General features: G+C 40.0%; 1 protein-coding gene across 3 annotated transcripts in view; it reads left to right on the forward strand.

Annotated features, from left to right (window-relative positions):
• Positions 1-3,184: 3,184 nt before the first annotated feature.
• SLC36A1 (solute carrier family 36 member 1) overlaps positions 3,185-19,455 on the forward strand; it is a 61,655-nt gene continuing 45,384 nt past the window's right edge. For all 3 annotated transcript variants that reach the window (XM_011371245.2, XM_011371243.2, XM_011371242.2), the window contains exons 1-3: positions 3,185-3,341; positions 13,231-13,378; positions 18,964-19,054. In XM_011371245.2, the coding sequence (XP_011369547.1) occupies positions 13,236-13,378; positions 18,964-19,054 (234 nt within the window). In that variant the 5' untranslated portion in view covers positions 3,185-3,341; positions 13,231-13,235. The remainder of the gene's footprint in view (positions 3,342-13,230; positions 13,379-18,963; positions 19,055-19,455) is intronic.

A 19,455-nucleotide genomic window follows, 5' to 3' on the forward strand; every position in this document is an offset into this window, starting at 1 on the left:
CCCAAACAATCACTGATTACCTGTCACTAGTTTTTGCTCTTTCTATACACTTATATAAATTGAATCATATACTATGTAGTTTTTGTGTCTGGTTTCTTACCCTTAGCATAATGAAATTCATTCATGTTTTTTTTTGCATGTATCAATAGTTCCTTCCTTCTCTATATGCCACAATTTATCAATTCATCAATTCACCTATTGATAAATTTTTGGGTTGTTACTAGTTTAGTTTTACTAACTTGTCTGCTATGAACATTTGAGTATAAGTCTTTGTGTGGGACACAGCCAGAACGAGGCTGAGGCAAATGAAAAAGCCTAGGTCATAAAATTTAAGGAGGCCCTCACTCTCTTGTTCTTATTAGTGCCAATCCTGCACTTGCACAACCCTGAGAGTGGCTGCCTTCTTAAATTTTCCACCTGAGGCACCTTGCTTGCCTTAGTCCAGGCCTGGTGTGAATATATGTTTTGAGTTTTGGGGGGTAAATATGTAGAAGTAGAACTGCTGGATCATAGGAGATGTATGTGTGCAACTTTATAAAAAAAACTGTCAAAACAATTTTCCGAAGTGGTTACACCATTGTCACTCCCACCACCAATGGGTGAGATTTCTAGTTGCTCCACGTCCTCACCAACACATGTACTTCCAGTCTTTTCTTCTCTGTTGCCACAGATGGATTGCTTCCTGCAAATATGGCTCATCTGTATGATTCTGTCATCCTCGTCTTCATGGCTACCCTGATCCAAACCAGACTCAGGAAAGCTTCTGTTGCTAGTCTTGCTGAACTATTTCTATGCCTGTTGTTGCAAACAAAAGGGATATAACTATGCAGCTCTGAGTGAGCTCTTCATCTTCAGGAAAAGCATTTTTACTGGTGCTTTTCTGACAGCTTCCCCCACTGAGCCCCTTCACTACTCTCTAAGTTTCTTTCCCATTCTCTCCCACAGCTTCTGTCTGATCTCAGCTGCTTTTGTTAGCCCTTATACATATTTTGGTATACATGGATTCTATTTATCTTCTGGCTTCACTGGAAATAGAATTTGCAGTTTTTTCCTTTTTGTTTTTGCATGGTGTCTAGAGTAAAAGAGTCAAAATACGTAAATATCCATTTTCAACTAGAAATCTTTATATTTCTGAGTAAACAATAGGAGGTGGAGATTTATATTTGGGAAAAGGAACCATAAGGAGATGTTATTGTATGTTAATTTCTAATTAGGACCACATAATGATAAAGTTGATAGAGTTAACAGTATCTGAAAATGATGGAACCCTTTCTCCAAGGGTCTCTCTAATAAGGATGTGGTGGTCAGGTATAAGAAAGAATCCTTATTTATAGTCAATGCATTCCAGGAGCAGATTGGGGAAGGTGAATTCCCAGTTGCATCAGTAATTCCAACAGAGAGTTGTGTGGTTTTCACACGACCTGGCTTTCTTGAGTAGACTTTAGGAGAAGTCATAAAATCAATAATATTCAAAGCATGGAGAAGACCTAATGGGTACATTCATTGACTTGGCTCAGCAGCATTTCAAGCATAGTTCCTGGCACTGAGCAGTCAATAAACTGGTGGGTTCTTCCAGTGATGGGATAAACTCATTGGCCTTCAGATTTTGAATTGAGCATGAACCTTCATTCTTTTTTCTTCCCTGATGAAATGAACCAACTAATAGTAGATTTAAAAAAAAAAAATTAACTAGGTTTTAAACACATATAAAGAGATATATGTTTATGAAAGAATTTATTTATTTATTTATTTGTTTGTTTTTTAGGTGAGGCAACAGTTGGTTGATCTCACAGATTGCAAGGACCTTGTCAGCTTACAATCCCTTATCTATCTATCTATCTATCTATCTATCTACCTATCTATTTATTTATTTATATTTTTTATGCCTACAGCACCTAGTCTTCCTAGGTGGTCTCTCATCCAAGTACTAACCAGGCCTGACCCCGCTCAGCTTCTGAGATCAGACAGGATCTGGCTTGTTCAGGGTGGCATGGCCATAGTGTTTATGAAAAAATTTAAACAGTATAGACAGTGAAGAGTGAAAGTCTTAAGCAAAACAATAACTACTGATATTCATAATTCCCAATTTTAGTACCAAAAATCTGTACATTTCTGTATATGTGTATATTTCTATAAATACATAGTGCAGAACAATACTCACATGATGGTAACTTTGAATCTTTGGAGAGAAGAGTGAATTTGGGAGAAGGGGAATTTCTGTTACTATACTTATATATTGTCTCATGTTCCTAATAAGAATATATTAATGTATTACTTATATAATTTCTACTAAATATTTTAACGGCTTATTGAGGTATACATAAACTACACATAAAGTGTATAAGTGGATAAATTTCAGATATATTCACCTGTGAAACTATCACCTCAATCAACATAGTGAACATACTCATCGTCTTGAAAGTTCCCTTATGCCCCGTTATAATCACTCTCTCTTCTTCTGGCCTCCCTACACATTCCAAGGCAACCACTAATGTGTTTTCTGTCAGTGTAGATTAACTAAAAATTTCAAGAACATTATATAAATGGAATATTTTTTCTGATTTCTTTCACCCAGCATAATTATTTTGATTTATCTATTTTGTAGTTGCGCCAATAGTTTTTTTTGGCTCATTAGTCTCATAAAAAACTACTAGTTTCATTTTAAAAAGTAAAATCTGCTGAGAGGAGGAAAGAGAAGCATAAATAACACATATACCGCAAACATACTGAAATGTTGCCATTCACTTAAAAATGTTGCTCAAAAATTTTAAATATTTTAAAAAGATAATGTTCCCTTACCTCACACTCAGTCCCATTTCCAGTAGCAACCACAAATGAGTTTGCGTAAAGTCCTAAAAATACGAATAGATAATTTTTAAAAAGATGTATTATTTTTCATTATGAAACCAATACGTGCTTATTGAGACGTGTTAACAGAGCGAGGGTAAAAATTTTCTTTCACAAGCTTACGCTCTGGAAACACCACTCTTCGACTCGGGACACACTGCGCATGCTCCAAGGCCAAAACCGCGCCCAGTTCCCGCTCCCAGTCTTCAGCCCCCAAGAGCACGGCCCTTCCCGCAGTGTCAGTAACAGGTCGCCAGGGGGTGCTGCGGCGCCGCACTCCAGAGCACCGCGAGAGGGGCGGAGCTGAGGCTCCCGGGAACTTGTGACCAGAGCCTCCAGCTTGGGCGCCGGCTCACGTGATGAGGCCCGGAAGCAGCTGCTGGGCTGCTGAGGGCTGATGGCAAGACCTCCGCGCTGAGGCGGGTTGGGGTGGGCTGTACTGAAGCGGGAGTCACAGCAGGAGCGGAGCCGGAGCCGGAGCCGGAACCCGAGCGGTGAGTCCGCGCGGACAGGCTGTGACTGGCGGCCAGTCACCGCCTTCCTCAGCACCGGCGTCGCCTTCCTCAGGGGCGCAGCGGATGCTGGAGATCAGGCACCGACTGGCTGTCCTCGATCCCGCGCCTCAGCTGAGGTACCCTGTGGGCACCCTTCCTGGGATGAGGCGAACTGGAGACTGCCTTGTCCCTCACGCTATCTCCCTTGACCTCCACGTTCTATTTGACAGATGTGGAAACTGAGGCCTGAGATGGGAAAGACCACTCAAAAGACTAGCCAGGGCTTCTAATACGCTTCCCCAAGGGATCCAACCGTCTCGAGCAAGTCACTGGCCCTCTGTGGGAGCCCTGCTCGGGACTTGCTAATAGTGTGGGTCTTCAGGTCATAGAATACCAGAACTGCAAGGACCTTGGGAAATCATCTGGTGCAACACCCTCCTCCCCAGCCCCCCTGGGGACAGTCAGGGAAATCGAAGCCCACGTAGGAGTATGGGCTTGCCCGAGGTCACCCCTCGCAGAGCTGCGACTAGACTAGAATCCAAGCCTCCCTGAGCTCCAGCGGCTGTTTGCTTTTCACCACACTGCCTCCTGCAGAGAACTTGACACGTGAAAAGGCACCCTTTCCCTTTTTTTTTTTTTTTTCAGCTCTGCATTGTCCATCGCACCGATTGGATTGAGTATGGGCGTGGTTCCGTTTCAGTGTTCACGTTTTTTTTCTGCAAACTCATCATTCTGTAGGTTTTCTTTCTAGCTGTCCTGCAGTTTAGTGTAAGTCATACCAAAATATGAAATAAGAATTGGAATGTACTCCTGGGAGGGCAGGTGGCTAGCAGCTGAGGTTGTGGAGAGCCCTGGCATTAACTTGAAGCATATAAAAATCGTTGCTTTATTTTTTCTGTAGCTTGTCAGATTTGGGGAATACTGGTTATTTGGATGGATATTTTGCAGTTATTTGAGGCTTGTTGAAATAAGATAGCAGCATGGTGTAATGGAAGGAACGGAGACTGGAGAATGAGAAGGTTGTGTTCTAGCTCTGACACTTGCGTTGCAACCTTGGACGACTCCAGTTCTTGCTTGGGTTTGGGCTTCCCACTGTGTACAATGATCATTTGAATCTCTAAGGGCCTCTTCTCCTCTGACATGCTCTGCATCGAGGTCTGTTTTCTAATCAGAGAAGTTTTTTCCCCCCAGTGTACATTAGCATCTGCCTTGCAATATGACTTAATCCAGTTGTCCAGGGAGCAGTTTCCCTTCTTAACTTATTTCTAAGTCGCCATGAAATTCTTTTCCTCTTTCTATCTCTTTGTGTTATGACCAAGCTAAATGACAGCAGAAAATGGTTTTGACTGTCTTTTATTACTTTAAATATATGATCAGTGCCCTCTTTGACCCTTGTCAAGAGACTAATCTATAGTAATTAACTTGTACATTTAGAGCACGTTTTCTTTAAAGATGTTCTTGAAGTCAAGGACCAGGACATAAAAGGCTTGGTTATTTGTTCTGAAATTGAGCCTGTCTGGAGTGGAGGCCATAAGCAGCAGAGGCTGCTCTGATGATGATATTATTTTCTCTCGCTTTGTTTTTTGATTGTGCCATTTATTAGTGTCTGCTCTTGGGTCCTTATTTTCCCTTGACTGTTCATTTGGCTTTATCCTTGTGCTTGAAGTTCTCAGAGCTGTCTTTGTGTATTTTAAAGGCAGCGTAAAGAGGCGGTTTCCATTTCTTTTGTAATACAGCTAGGACCAGTGGATCAAGGGAAGTGGTTTTTGGGTGAACATAAGAACTTTCAAAGAATTAGCATCTCTCACATTGCAACATAGAGCATGGAGGTCTCTGACACTAGAAGTAATTGTCACTGGGCAGTTACTTTTGGGGATGTTCAGATTAAATTATTGTGTTGGGTAGAGGATTGGACTAAATAAAGTTTTAATTTTTCTTCCAACTCAGAAGTTCTGTGCAGTTCTAGGACCGGACATGTTAGCATGTGGGAGATGAAGTAGAATGGAGTAGAGGTCTACTTTTGTGAGAGCTTTATTTTTCCTCTTGCTTCAGATAACTATTCTCATTGTCGAGTACACCTGCTTTTTCTCTTTTCTTTCTTTTTCTCTCTCTCTTTTTTTATATCCCCATCCCCCTCCCAGTGAGTATATCCCCTTTAAATTTTTAAAGAAATGTTTAAAGTTCTTTGAGGGTCAGATGCTGAAGAGTCATTACTTTTAATAATACATTTCTTCTTCCCGCCCTGACCTGAAACAAGATTCTAGAACTAAGTTGAGTGAATAGACTTTGATGTCTTCTTTTGCTGGCCTGATCCTGATAACCCCTTCCAGAAATGGGTGACTAACTAACAACTAACACCAAGCTTTTCCTTTTCCTGTAGCAGAAACTCATATTGAGTCTGTGTTCCTTAATCCAAGCGTTGGAGGAGTAGCGAACCTCCCTCCTTTAGCCAGGCCTTATTGGCCGGGTCTGAGCACACAAATCTAGCCTCTGTCTGATGGTTGTGGGAGTCAGTGGATGGGACATTCCGAATATGGCAAAATATAAACCACGTGATGCTGTGTTTGGTGCTGTCTCTTATCATCCAAACATTTCTCTGGGAAGCCGTGACACCCAGGGCCAGTTCTCAATAACCCTCTCTAGTAGGTAAGACTTCTCTGTGCCTCCCTTTTCCAGTGAAGTTCAAGAATCTGTCTGTGTGGATCACTAGGATGCTCATGGCACATAGAACACCATTTTCAAGATGGGGACCTGGCTCAGTACTCCTTAGTGATGGAATGGAAGAAGTGCTGCAGCACTTAATTTGTACAGCAAACTTTCTGACTTGCTGTCTTTGAACTTCTCTACAGTACTAATTACAATTGCTACCATTAATGAGTGTCCGTAATGGACCAAGCTACATATTTAACATCTTTACCTTCTATCTTCACAACAGTATTGTGATGCAGATATTATTAACATTTTTCAGAAGAAAAAACTGAGACAAAGGGAGATTAATTTGCTCAGGGTCACCCAACTAAGCTCTGAACTCCTGTACTTTTTATTATGCAGAATTTCCCCTGCAGACCTAATCCTGCCCCAGTTTTGTTCTAAGGAGATTTTAGGGAGGGTAGATCATTTATAATATGGTAGAAAGAACACTGGACTGGGAATCTGGTGTGCTGGATTCTAATCCCAAATCTTTAACCAGCTAGGGCCTTGGTTTTCTTACCTCTAAATGGGAAGCTGGAGCTCAATCTTCTGTAAGTCATTTAGTGATTTTTACGATTGTGGGTAAAAAGCGAGCGTGTTTGCCTATTCAACTTCTCCTCTGCAGAGCCTGCTAAGGTCAGCAGCTGTATTATGGCTTCTTGCACCCTAGACTCTTTCAGGAAGGAGTCTCAATTTATGGAATGTACTTCTGTGGTAGGTTAGATGGAGTCCTATCTGATATTCTTTAAAAACAAATCATGTAGAAGTCAGTTTTCATTTTTCTCCTGGTAGATCACACATAGCAACACAGTCTGTGTCCTCGTTCTTGTCTTTGATTTCCAGCAACGGAGAAGAGAAAATGCATCTAGAGAATTTGCCAGTTCTTTGGATTCCAAAGTCTAACCCAATGTCACTTTTTCAGAATAACAGGTGGCATTTTTAGTCTACATATATCATTAACCCATGAACTCTGGTAGGAGATGAGATCTGGGCTGTATCCATCATAATGAGATCATACTTTTTTTAGGGCTTTATATACCTGTAATCAGGATCATCTGGCTGGTTAAAAATAAAACGCTCTGATTAAATCAGATTTGGCTCATAAATATGTTCTTTTTTTTTTTTTATAGCAGCTTCATTGAGACATAATTCACATAGCATACAGTTCAACCATTTAAAGTGTACAATGCAGTGGTTTTAGTATATTCACAAAGTTGTGCAACTATCACCACAATCAATTTTAGAACATTTTCATCACCCCAAGAGAAACTCTGACCCCTTAGCCATCACCTCTATTCCCTCTTAACTTCTTACTCCAAACCCTAGGCAACCGTCTCTCTATAGGGTTCCTTTTTCTGGACTTTCATGTGAATGAAATCATATAATATGGCTGACTTCTTTCATTTAAAATAATCTTTTCAGGGTTTATCCACGTTGTAGCATGTATCAGTATTTCATTTCTTTTTATTGCTGAATAATATTCCATTATATGGATATACCACATTGTATTTATCCATTCATCAGGTTTATTTCTGCTTTTTGGCTATTAGGAATAATGCTGCTATGTATTTTTGTGTACACATTTTTCTGTGGGTATATGTTTTCATTTTAATCTGTACCTAGGAGTGTAATTGCTGAATCATATGGTAACTATGTTTAGCCTTTTGAGGAACTGCCAGACGGTTTTCCAAAGTAACCACGCTGTATTACATTCCCACCCAGCAGTATGGGAGGATTCCAATTTCTCCACATCTTTGTCAATGCTTGTTATTATCTGTCTTTGATTTTTAGCCATCCTGGTGGGTATGAAGTGGTATCTTATTGTGGTTTTTTAGTTTGCATTTACCTGATGGCTAATGATGTTGAATATCTTCATGTGATTATTGTCTGTTTTCACATCTTTAGTGAAGTACCTATTCAAATCTTTTCTCCATTTTTAATTAGATTGTATTTTTATTGTTGAGTTATAATAGTTCTTTTTATGTTCTGGGTACAAACCCCTTATCAGAAATATGATTTGCAGAAATTTTCTCTCATTCTATCTGTTGTCTTTCACTTTCTTGATGGTGTTCTTTGAGACACAAACATTTTTAATTTTGACGATGTCTAATTTACCTATTTTTTCTTTTTTTTTGATTTTGCTCTCATATATAAGAAACCATGGCTTATTCTGAGATCAGATATTTATGCCTATGTTTTCTTCTCAGAGTTTTGTAGCTTTAGCTCCTATATATAGGTCTTTGATAGATTTTAAGTTTTGCATATGGTGTGTGCTGGAGTTCCAACTTCATTCTTTTGCACGTGGATATCCAATTGTCCCAGCACCATTTGTTGAAAAGACTATTCTTTCTCAGTGAATTGTCTTGGCACCCTTGCCAAAAGTTAGTTAACCATAGATGTGAGTATTTATTTCTGGACTATTTCATCGATCTATATAATGTCTGTCCCTGTGCCAGTACTATATTGTCTTGGTTACTGTAGCTTTGTAGTAAGTTTTGAAATTGAGAAGTCCTTCAACTTTGTCTTTTTTCCAAAAACAGTTTTGGCTAATCTGGGCCTTTTGAATTTCCATATGAATTTTGGAAGCAGCTTGTCAACTTCTATAAAAAGGCAGTTGGGATTTTGATAAGGATTCCACTGAATCTGTAGATCAATTTAGGGAGTGTTGCCATTTTAACAATATTAAATCTTCTAATCCATGAATACTGGGATATTTTTTCATTTATTTAGGTCATCTTTAATTTCTTTCAACAATGTTTTGTAGTTTTCATGTATAAGTCTTAACACTTACTTGGCTCAGTTTCTTCCTAAGTATTTTATTCTTTTTAATGCTATAAGAAATGGAACTGTTTTCTCAATTTCGTTTTCAGATTGTTCATTGCAAGTGAATAGACATACAAGTGATTTTTGTATATTGATCTTGTATACTGAAATTTTGCTGAACTTATTAGTTCTAATAGTTTTTAGTGGATAATTTTCGATGTGTTTGCAAGTCTGGACCATTAAAAGTATTGTTTAGCTTTTGGTAGTGAAGCTAACTGACCCTTTTGTAATGTGTTTTCCTCCTTCCTCTTCTTTCTCCTTCCTGGCCATCCATGTGCCCTGAAAGAGACCTACAAACAGGAATAAATGGATTCTCTTTCCCTTCTTGGGATTAATCTTGTTTATTATACTGAATTTAGATAGAATTCAATGAGTAAATTCTTAAATAGCTATCTAGAGAACATTTTAGTATTTTCAAAAGTGAGTTTAGTATTTTCAAAAGTATAAGTCTAATAAGTGGGGGAAATATGTTCTTAAAGTTTTTATTATCAGTGGTCTTTACTAAAAATTATAGAAATGTAAAATAAAACAAGTATGAGGAGCCACCTATCCACCTAAAAGAACAAAAATAAAAGTGATAAAATCCAACATTGGCAGGGTTACAAAGATACAGTCATGTCTGTATAATGCTAGTGACATTGTAGGTTAGTTCAGTCATTTGTATGGTAAGAACCATTAAAAATGAACCTAGTCATCTAGTTCTCCAAGGATATGACTCAAAAATTAAAAACTATTTGTATAAATTCTTTTTAGCTATGATATCAACTAGTTATTATTATTTTTTTAAACAGAAGCCTCAAATCCAACAATTGGGAGCTAGTGAAGCAAATTATTATTTAATATAATGATCGACCATTATATTACAGTTAAACATTAATCTGTGCACTGTGTAGTTTCAAAGAAGAGTAGATATGAAACAAGTGGAAAAAAACAATGAGAACACTGATAACTAAAAACAGGTTTACATAAGGAGAAGAAGAAAATTTATCAAGGTTATACAGTTTATATTTCAATGCAATGTTGGTTGAATGTACACATTTGAAGAAATAATGTATATATGTACATATGTATATATTTGCTACAAAAATGCAGACTTTTCTTAGTAGTTCACTCTTTGGGATCTAAATGTCTTATGGAGATTTTGACTTTGTGTTAATGGGCCACATGTAATGAATAAACTCTCTTCATTGTCCTCAAGAACCTGAAGGACAAGCTTGTCTTGAACACTCAAATATTGCAACTCCTCATTTGACAGTTAACAGGTTCTATTAAAACCTCCCACAGGGCTGGAATTGGTAATTGCAGCAGTAGACTTAGAAACCAGGTTTCATCAAAGGGAGCCCAGGGGCAGGGTGACCTTGGAGGCTAGCATTCACTGGGGACAGCTAGAGAGCAAGAGGAGAAGGCCTTGAAGGAGCCATAGAAAGAGCCATAGAAAGAACTCCTGGGAGTGACTGCACCCACCCTATGTGCTTGAATCTCTACTTAGCAGCTTGGAGAAGGGTTTCTGCTTTTCCAGGGATGGGGAACACACTGTCTCCCAGCAAACAATTCCATCTAGACAATTTTTGATAGAAGACAATCCTTATGTTTAGCCAAAGACCTGCCTCCCTTTACTCTCTACCTACTGATCTTATTTCTAACTAATCTTTGAAGCCCTACAGAACAAGTCTTATCCATAGAACAGCTTTTAAAGGCAGCTTTTATACCTCCCAAGTTGCCAGTTCTCCAGATTGAGCCTTCTCAGTCCTTCCAACTATTCTTCATTTAGTCGATTTCCATCCCTTTCCTATTCCTGGTGCTGAACCCTGGTGTACCACAGTATGTGACTGTTGCCTCTGTAGTGTGCTACCTGAAACAGAACACCATTCATGGCAAAACGGAACATTGCTATATATCATCTACTTAAAGTCTCTCTCATCCTAGTGCAACCTAGAATTTCATTAGTTTATTTGGTTATCTATTATGTCACTGACTTCTGTTAAGCTTATCATCAACTAAAACTTATGAGTAGCATTTTTTTCCCTTTCACATGCATGCAGTTGCCAAGCCATATCCTGTCAGCCTCTTTTTGAGCAGTTTTCTTAGCAATAATCTGCTGTAAGTAACTTCAGTTTTTATACACAACATAAAGAGACTTCTTTATAGTGTTTGATATAAATTGAGCATCTATACCAAGTAAGCAATAGAGTGGTTTCTTGGTTGTTGGGGAAGGATTGGGGAACTTGTCAGTCCCTATATACTGTCTCTTTCCCTTAGTAATATTCAAGATTTATTTGGAAGGCCCTATTCCTCAGATACTTTTGGTATGTTGGAAGAGACTAGAAATTAGCTATTGTTTGCAGAAATAATTACATTTGTTGATTCCTGGAATAAAAGACCTGGAGAGTTGCTGAGATTTTAGTTTACTCCCTCCCCTTTTTGCACATTTGGAACAAAGACCCTAAAATATAAAGAGAATTGTTCCAAGTTACTAAGCAAACTGGTGATAGAAGCAGCCTTAGAACCCAGGTCTTCTAACATACACAGAAACTTAGCTTACTGACTTTTGCCTGAATAGTAACTTTCAGCTATTTCGTAATTTTTTTTTCTGCCCTCTTTATGCACTTAAGTGCCCCAGGGCTCGATGACTTTCTTGAATTTTTCCAGCAAGATAGTAAATGACACCCTCTTAGATATTTAGTGAAGTCATTCTGGGAGTGAAGCTAGGCAAGATCTTCTCTGGAGCTTCCAAGCCCTGTACTGATTTTCTGCCAAGCACTTTCCTTGCTTGATTACCTGGGGTCCCTCCTCCATTACAGTTGGTGGGAGAAAATGAGGTCACCCTAGATCACAGGTGCCAGGGAGGGGCCAGTTACTGAAGAGTCACCTGGTACTGGACCTGTGGGCGCACTTAGCACAGAGCTATCCTCTGGCAACTAGTGTTGGGAGTTGGGTAGATGGAATGTTGTGATAGCCATCAAAGGTCTTGTCTCTGAGACAGGACATCAGACTCAGTGGGCATCCAGGCATATGCTGGAGAGAGCCCTTTATAAAGGCAGGCAGTTGTGCCAGTCTGCCAGGTGTCAAGGATTTTTATTTGTAATTTTTAATGTTCATATATTTTTTTTTTTCCTCATTTGATTGCAGGTTCTTGGATGGCAGGAAGTTGAGTCTTTTTTCGTTATTACTTCATGCAGTTGGCACTTTATTCAGAAGGTGTTTCCAGATTCAGGCAGAGTGTCAGGATGTATGTTTACTGCTTTGCTGCTGCGTGGCTGTAGCAGAGCCTGTCTTTTCATCTTTTGGGGGATTGAATCTTCATCTGTAAAATGAGCAGTAGGAGTGACCTCTGAAGGCATTTTTAGCAATAGTCTCTAGGATCCTGGGGGCCTACATGACTCCCAAAATGTATCCTTACTGTGTATCTTAGAGAAGTCATTGTTCTTCTCTTTTCTGTAGTAGTATTACTGAGAAAGTCCACCCAGGGAACACCATCCTCACCATCCTTCCTTAGCACACAACAGGAAGGGTTTCCTCTTTTACCATCTTAAAAAAATTGTCAAACCTATAAAAATGAAAAGGAAGGAGGCTTGTGAGGGGAGATGCTGAGATAAGGGCCAGTGGTCAGCACCTCTCATGCTCCTGCCTGGTCTTCCTCTGAGCTGCTTTCAGCTGCCATTTCTCAGTATTCAGGCTGGGTTGCAAGAAAAGAGTCCTAGAGTCAAGGGATGAGAATCTCTGATGACCACCAAAGAGTATAGGAGAGGCCAGAGGTCATGGCAGAGAGAAAGAGACAGTCATTCGTTGGTGGCTCTGGGACCTGGTGGTGAGTTTGAGCAGAGTTGGATGATTCAGAGGGAATTTCTTGAATGCACCAAGGTTCTTTCTCTAATGAGTACAGAGGAAAAATAGGATACGGCTAGGAATATTCAGGTTCCCATCCTCTGAGAGCTTGCTTTTCGGGAAGATGGATGGAGAAAACTTTTAACTGTTGTTCAAGGTCCAAGAAATTAGCTCAAAGGAAAGGACTGTTAATCCTGACCTAAAGAACAGGGAAGCCTTCCTGGAAGTGTCTGTCTGCATCTTCCCTCACCCCTCCCAAGTATGTCTCAACTCTGCTCTGTCCAGGTGTGCTGTGGCAAATTCAGAAACTTATGAGCATGCCACTGACTGGGAAGGCTGAGAGGCAGAAGCTGAATCAGCTCAGCCTGCCCGTGAGAACTTTGTACCTTTTTCATTTTCATAAGTACAGTCATTCGCATTTTACTTAATCCATAGTGCAGCTGTCATTGAGCTGCTGTAACAATGGCCGCTTCTGCCCCAGAGCCCACTCCAGGCTTGGAGCTAAAGGCCCCAGCCACTGGTGGTCTTAGCACTGACCTTGTCCCCCCAGCTACCATGTCCACGCAGAGACTTCGGAATGAGGACTACCCTGACTACAGCTCCACTGATGTGAGCCCGGACGAGAGCCCATCCGAAGGCCTGAACAACTTTTCCTCCCCAGGCTCCTACCAGCGGTTTGGGGAAAGCAGCAGCACAACGTAAGTAGCTGTTTCTTCTCCCCTCTTGGGGGAGATTCATATTTCTAAGTTCTGCATTAGTAACATAGTCTACCTTAGAGTTATTTTTGCTCCCCTGTTTTGTTAATTCCCCACTTTATAGATGAAAATGAAGAGATCAGGCAGTCACAGTGCTGAGATTTGAGGTCCTTGCCTGCCATTCTATAGTCCGCTTCTTATTCTTCATTCGTTTTAGCTGTGTTGGTCCAGGAAGGCTGGTGCCAAGTAAGCCTGAACATAAAAACTTGTAGAGAACATTCTCTTAATTTAGAACGTGGGTCATCTATGCTAGAACCTTAAATATATCCAAGCCCAATTGGAAGTCTCCTTTGCAAAGTCTCCCCCAGACTTCTGTCCCTATTACCGAAGAGCTAGTTTATTTGGCTGAGGAAGTGGGAAGAGGGAGGGATAACTACTCCTGCACTTAAAAAAATCAAGGAGTTGTTAGAGAAGAGATCTGCTGTGCATTCCTTAGAAAGAGCTTATGTCTCACCCTGGAAACCGAATCCTAGGACTCATCTGGACTGAGTTGGACCCTCTATGGGCCTCAGTTTCCCCAAATGTCAGGTAAAATTGAGGACTCCACTGTGAAACTATGCTTACTGTCTGGTGCTTACCACTCAGAAGATTCAAAGGAGGGTTTTTTAGTTATTCCTTTTTTGTGTTCTCTTATGGGTTGGGTGTGACTTACTGAGTGACCCTTTATGTCCTAGACTTATGCTGTCCCCTGTGACTGCCCAAGGAGACCATGGAAGCTTCTCTTGGAGCTCATTAGTGGTGAAGCTCCCTCTGGCTGTAGTCTCTCCTGGTGCAGGGCACTTTCTCTGGTGAACTGGGATAGAACTAGAGGATCTGGACTGTCCACATTACCAGCCCCTCTCTACCACTAGTTGATGTCTGCTTGCAAAGCTTCAGTCTCTACAGCTGATTTCTCATGGAGCATGCTTTTGTAGATTCCTCCATTTGCTTGCATTGTTAGCTGATGGAAAAGATTGCTTAGAGCAGCGGTGAGGACCATCTTTCCTCTCTTTACCCCTAACCTTTCCTACCCAGTTGGCTTCCCCTAGGCAGAAGGAGCTCCAGATGCGACCAATGACATGTGATTGCTTCTCTTCAGAAGTCACACTCGTTATTGTGAAATACTTCCTTTAAGCTTCTTTCTCTGTAGTTTCCCTTCCAGCTTTTGCTCCTTGTTCTCAGGCATCAACTTTTTGCAATGCTTGTCATATGCATTTTCATTTTTAAAGGGACCTCTCTGAAGTTTAGAACCAACCAGCTAGTAACTTCAGGATGGTAGCTCATAGGTTTTATATGTATTGAAGCTAGTTCATGCCTATTAGCTATTCTGAATATCTTTTTTCACATTGGGTTATAACTAGTAATTAACCCCATGTTATTTCCTTTTGTTTGTTATAAATTGTGCAAATCAGAAAACACCTTCCTTGGGCTTGTATTGGGACATTTTCCAGGGTATACCTTGTTCTGAGGGCCATGCTGCCCTGATGTTGTGATACAAGATAAGTGACCAGGAAAGCCCACCTTTCCTGTAATGGGCATGTATCACAGTCCCATCATAAGTGGTACAAGGTAAAGTACTCCTTTGGGCCTTGGAAGATTGGTTGAATACTTGCTTGAGGCCCGAATCCACATAAGCATTTATGTGTAGAAAACATGCCAGGTACGATTAAAGTGTAAGCTGATTTGGGGGACCCTGTTAGCCTACATGAATCTCATATGTGAGAAATGTTAGGGACAGGTTTTTGAGCTAGATTCCTTGTTTATCTTTACCTTGCTCCCATCCTGTCACCTAGTTTGCCAAGGATCAAAGTAAATGGAAGTATCTCTTAGTCTGCTGCATATATGCATGCATACATCTGATTCTTCTAGGGGTTAAGGGCTCAGTAAAAACCCTGAATCAGGGGTGCAAATAGGAACCCCGAACATTTCCATGACAATGAGCTTAGGAAGGTTATTTCCTAACACGATGTCATCAAGCTGTTAACTGTTTTGGCAACAGCCTCATTTCCCTGCACTGGGCAAAATTTTCTTCTTGTTGCCTAGTTGAGTTACTTTATACCAGCTATTGATTGAGCCCCGGTAATTCTTCCCCAGGTTGGCAGGCTGGGAAACCAGTTGACTGAAACTGGTTTTCTCTAGGTTTTCTGGAGCAGCTAACTGCAAAGTGTGGTCTTCAAACCCTTTGGGGTTCCCAAGACCGTTTCAAGAAGTCTGAGAGTTTAAAACTATGTTCATAATAATACTGAGATGTTAATTGCCTTTTCACGTGTTGACATTTGCACTGTTCGTACAGAAGCAATGGTGGGTAAAATTGCTGGTACCTTAGCATAAATCAAAGCGGTGGCACCAAATTATGCTAGCTGTCATTGTATTTTTCACCACTATATATGTGAAAATATAAGTCAATTTTACTTAAGCGTGTCCTTGATGAAGCAGTCAAATTGCTAATTTTATTAAACCTTGTTCCTTCAGTACAGGTCTTTTAATAGTCTGTGTGACAACCTGGTATGCATGAAGCGCTTTTACTGCATACCAAGGTACAATACTTATCTCAGGGAAAAGATCTTGAGTGATTATTCAAGTTGTAAACTGAACTAGCTGCTTTTTTTTCCCCATAGGACACTATTTTTGTTAGAAAGAACAACTTACACACTATAGGTTATTCAGACGTTTTCTTGAAAATGAAAGGAAGGAGACAATCAACGATGTTTGTTCCCCACAATGAAATTTGAACTTTCAAACAAAATAAGAAAAAAACTTTTATCCAGCACTGTGACCTGGACAGCTTCCCTCTACTTAAAGATTTTCTGATGGAATCAGTGATGATATTAATAAATGTGATTTTTTTTTATATTGTGTAAGATAATATGCCAGCGTTTGAAAGATCTACATAACCTAGAAAACCAGTATCTTCAAGATGACGAAAGTGTGATATTAGAAAATTAGCCATAGTTAAAAGATCAAAGAACAACATCACCAGTGAGTTTTAATGTAGTAGAAGATGAAAAGTTCAGATCCCGTGTTTCAGGCTAACTTCCAAAAAATGACTACGTGTTGAGTTTTGGTGTAGTGTCAAAGAAAAACTACCACAATTTTCTGAAGATGTGATTAAAATGCTCCTTCCTTTCCCAACTATATATCTGTGTGAGGAGAGATTTTATACTTCAACCAAAACAATGTGTGACAACAGAGTGAATGCAGAAGTAGATAATCCATTTGTCTTCTGTTGAGCATGACATTACAGAGATTTGCAAAAAAGTAAAATAATGCCATTCTACTTAACAGTTTTCTTTTTGGAAAATAGAATTATTTTTCATTAAAAATCTGTTATTTATATTAACATGTAATAGATTTGTTATTTTAAATTAATGTTTGTACAATTTCTTGGTTTTAATTTGTAAAATAGTAGATATCAGGAGACATAATTCACATAAGCAAAAGCTATTTGGGCTCTTCAGTAATTAACAAGTGTATAAAGGGGTCCTGAGACCAAAAAGTGTCTGATTTGGAGCATAAACAGAACTACAAAGATTTGCAAGGCTTATTTCTCTCTCCCACCCCACTCCTCTACCCTCCCATAATTAAGACTTTGCAGTCCATGGAATTGATTTTGTGATACTCATATGATTTGGGGTAATCCCAGCTTGGGGTCATTGATTAAAAAGAGTAATTTTAGTCAGTTGCCTATAATCTGATGTTTTGGAGCTAAAGGACCTTGGAAAGTATGTTGTTCTAGTCCAGTCTCCTCACTCTACAGATGAGACAAGAGGCCCAGAGAATGAAAGAGAATTGTCATATGCAATTAGTGGCAGAGCCAGGGCTAGAGGCACCTGATCTCCCATGAAACCAAGGATTCTGTGGGGCAGTTGGGGTTGGTACAGTGCTTATCTTTGCCTTTTAGTGGATTGAACATTTGCCAAGATAGAAATTTGGCTGACCCATCATTCTGCCTATAACCTCCTATTCGCTGGCTGCTGATAATGAAGGAGTCACCCCTGGACTCTTGCAGTCCAGTCCTTAAGCTGTTTCCTCAGCATAGTCCTGAAGAGCACTCAGCCTCTTCTCTATAGACTTGAAGCAATTTCTTTGATCTTTCCTGATAAGCTTTGGGGACAGTAGGAAATTCAAGAAGTGTTTTTCCTGGAGGTAGAAATAGGAAGGTTACCAAGAGTAAAATTCCTTTCCAGAGGGTGCAAATGAGTCTTAATTTGGTCTTTCTGAGTAACATATATTATTTTCTTTTGGTTTCTCTGGAATTGTAGATTCGAAGAAATGTGTGTAAGCATCATTTAGGAGGGATTTAGGTTATATGGGCAGAAGAATTTCCAGACAATGCCAGGGGCCAAATCCTAGGTGAGTTTGATGTAGGGCAAAGCCATACCATATTTGACCTGTTCCATATCCTGGAGGTAACAAAGAATAGGAAATACTGAAGAGGAGGCCTCTCCTTTGCTGTCAGTCCTTTGATAAGTTTCCGTTCTCTGTGGCAAAAGTAGAAATTCCTCTCCCATCCTTACCCCCACTTGGGTGGCCACGAAACTGACTCACTTCTCAGTGTTGGTGCCCCACATTGCTCTCTCAGTGCGTTTCCAGGCACTTCTTCCCCGTCGACACACTTACAAACCCTGCTTGTCTTGCTGGGCTCTGTGCAGGCCTCTCCACTTGGAGCCCTCACCTGCCTCCCCTTCCTGGGCACTGTTCCTGTTTCTTTCAGACCCAGATCTTTCTACTTTAGGTGGTTATTAACATGTCCGCCTTATGTTCATTGAGACATTATTAGTTTCTAGAGACTGAGGTCCATATCTGATTCTTACTTATTTCCACCACTGCATTGACACATGATAGATAGTATTTGCTGAGTGAAAAAATGAATAAGAAAGTGTGACAAGTTTTACAGTTGCACCTTGAGGGGTCAGTCTGTACAATAGGGAAGGGAAAAATCTGTTCTCAAAGCAGAAGGATAAATTCTGAAGCGGGCTTCTCCAATCCTAGAACTGTATTGCATTTGACTTTTTTTTTTTTTTAATGCAAAGTAGGTCAGGGACTTCTGACCTACTGAGGTATTGCATGACTTTTACTCTATTCACTTTCCATAATACTTTCTGTTAAAGGTTTTGGGCTTCTGTTTTTTATTTCCCCTTTTCTCTCACACCAGTATCTGTCCTTCACAGTTAAGGTTGTCATCCTCTCTTATAGTAAGAGATCTAATTCTTTACAGTGGACAAGTCTATGGTGAAAACCAGGCCCAAATACACTAGGAAAGGATGGAGTGCCTAGACAGAATCACACTATCTCTCTGGTCTAATCTTCAAGAAAGAGAGGGTTCTCAGACATCTCTGGGGTCACACTGCCTGGGTTTGAATCTTGGTTCTACTCTTTACCAAGTATATGACTTTGAGCAAGTTTCTTCCTCATCCATAAAATAAAGTTACTACATGTCTCATAAAGATGTTGTGGAAATTGATTGAGGTGATATGTGAAGGCAGCTAAGCATTTAATGAATGTTAGCTCTCATTAACATGCCCATGTCTACCTTCTTCTCTCTTCAGATGGTTCCAGACCTTGATCCACCTGTTAAAAGGCAACATTGGCACAGGACTGCTCGGGCTGCCCCTGGCAGTGAAAAATGCAGGCATCTTGGTAAGAGTCTGCATTGATGGAGGGAATTATCATGACAAATTTCTGGAGATAGTGTTTTTTTTTGTTTGTTTGTTTTTTAAATAGCTCCATTTAAAACATTGTAAAATGGGAAGCTTTTAAAAAAAATTTAGCTGAGAAAAAGCAGAATTCAGATGTTCATTTGTCTAAAGATATTTATTGAGGGCCTTCTATGTGCCGAGCACTGATCTAGGCTCTTGGAATATTATCAGTGAACAAAACAAATAAAGATTCCTACCTTCATGGAGCTTACTTTATGGCAGGCAGGATGTACTTAAAATGTCTCAGGCTGTTTCTATTAATAATGTTAACTAATGAATTAGTAATAGGAGTCTGTCCATTTTCTACACAGTCCTCCCACACCTTACCTCTCAATGGTCATC

Source organism: Pteropus vampyrus, unplaced genomic scaffold, assembly GCF_000151845.1.
Source record: "Pteropus vampyrus isolate Shadow unplaced genomic scaffold, Pvam_2.0 Scaffold185, whole genome shotgun sequence".
Classification (NCBI taxonomy): Eukaryota; Metazoa; Chordata; class Mammalia; order Chiroptera; family Pteropodidae; genus Pteropus; species Pteropus vampyrus.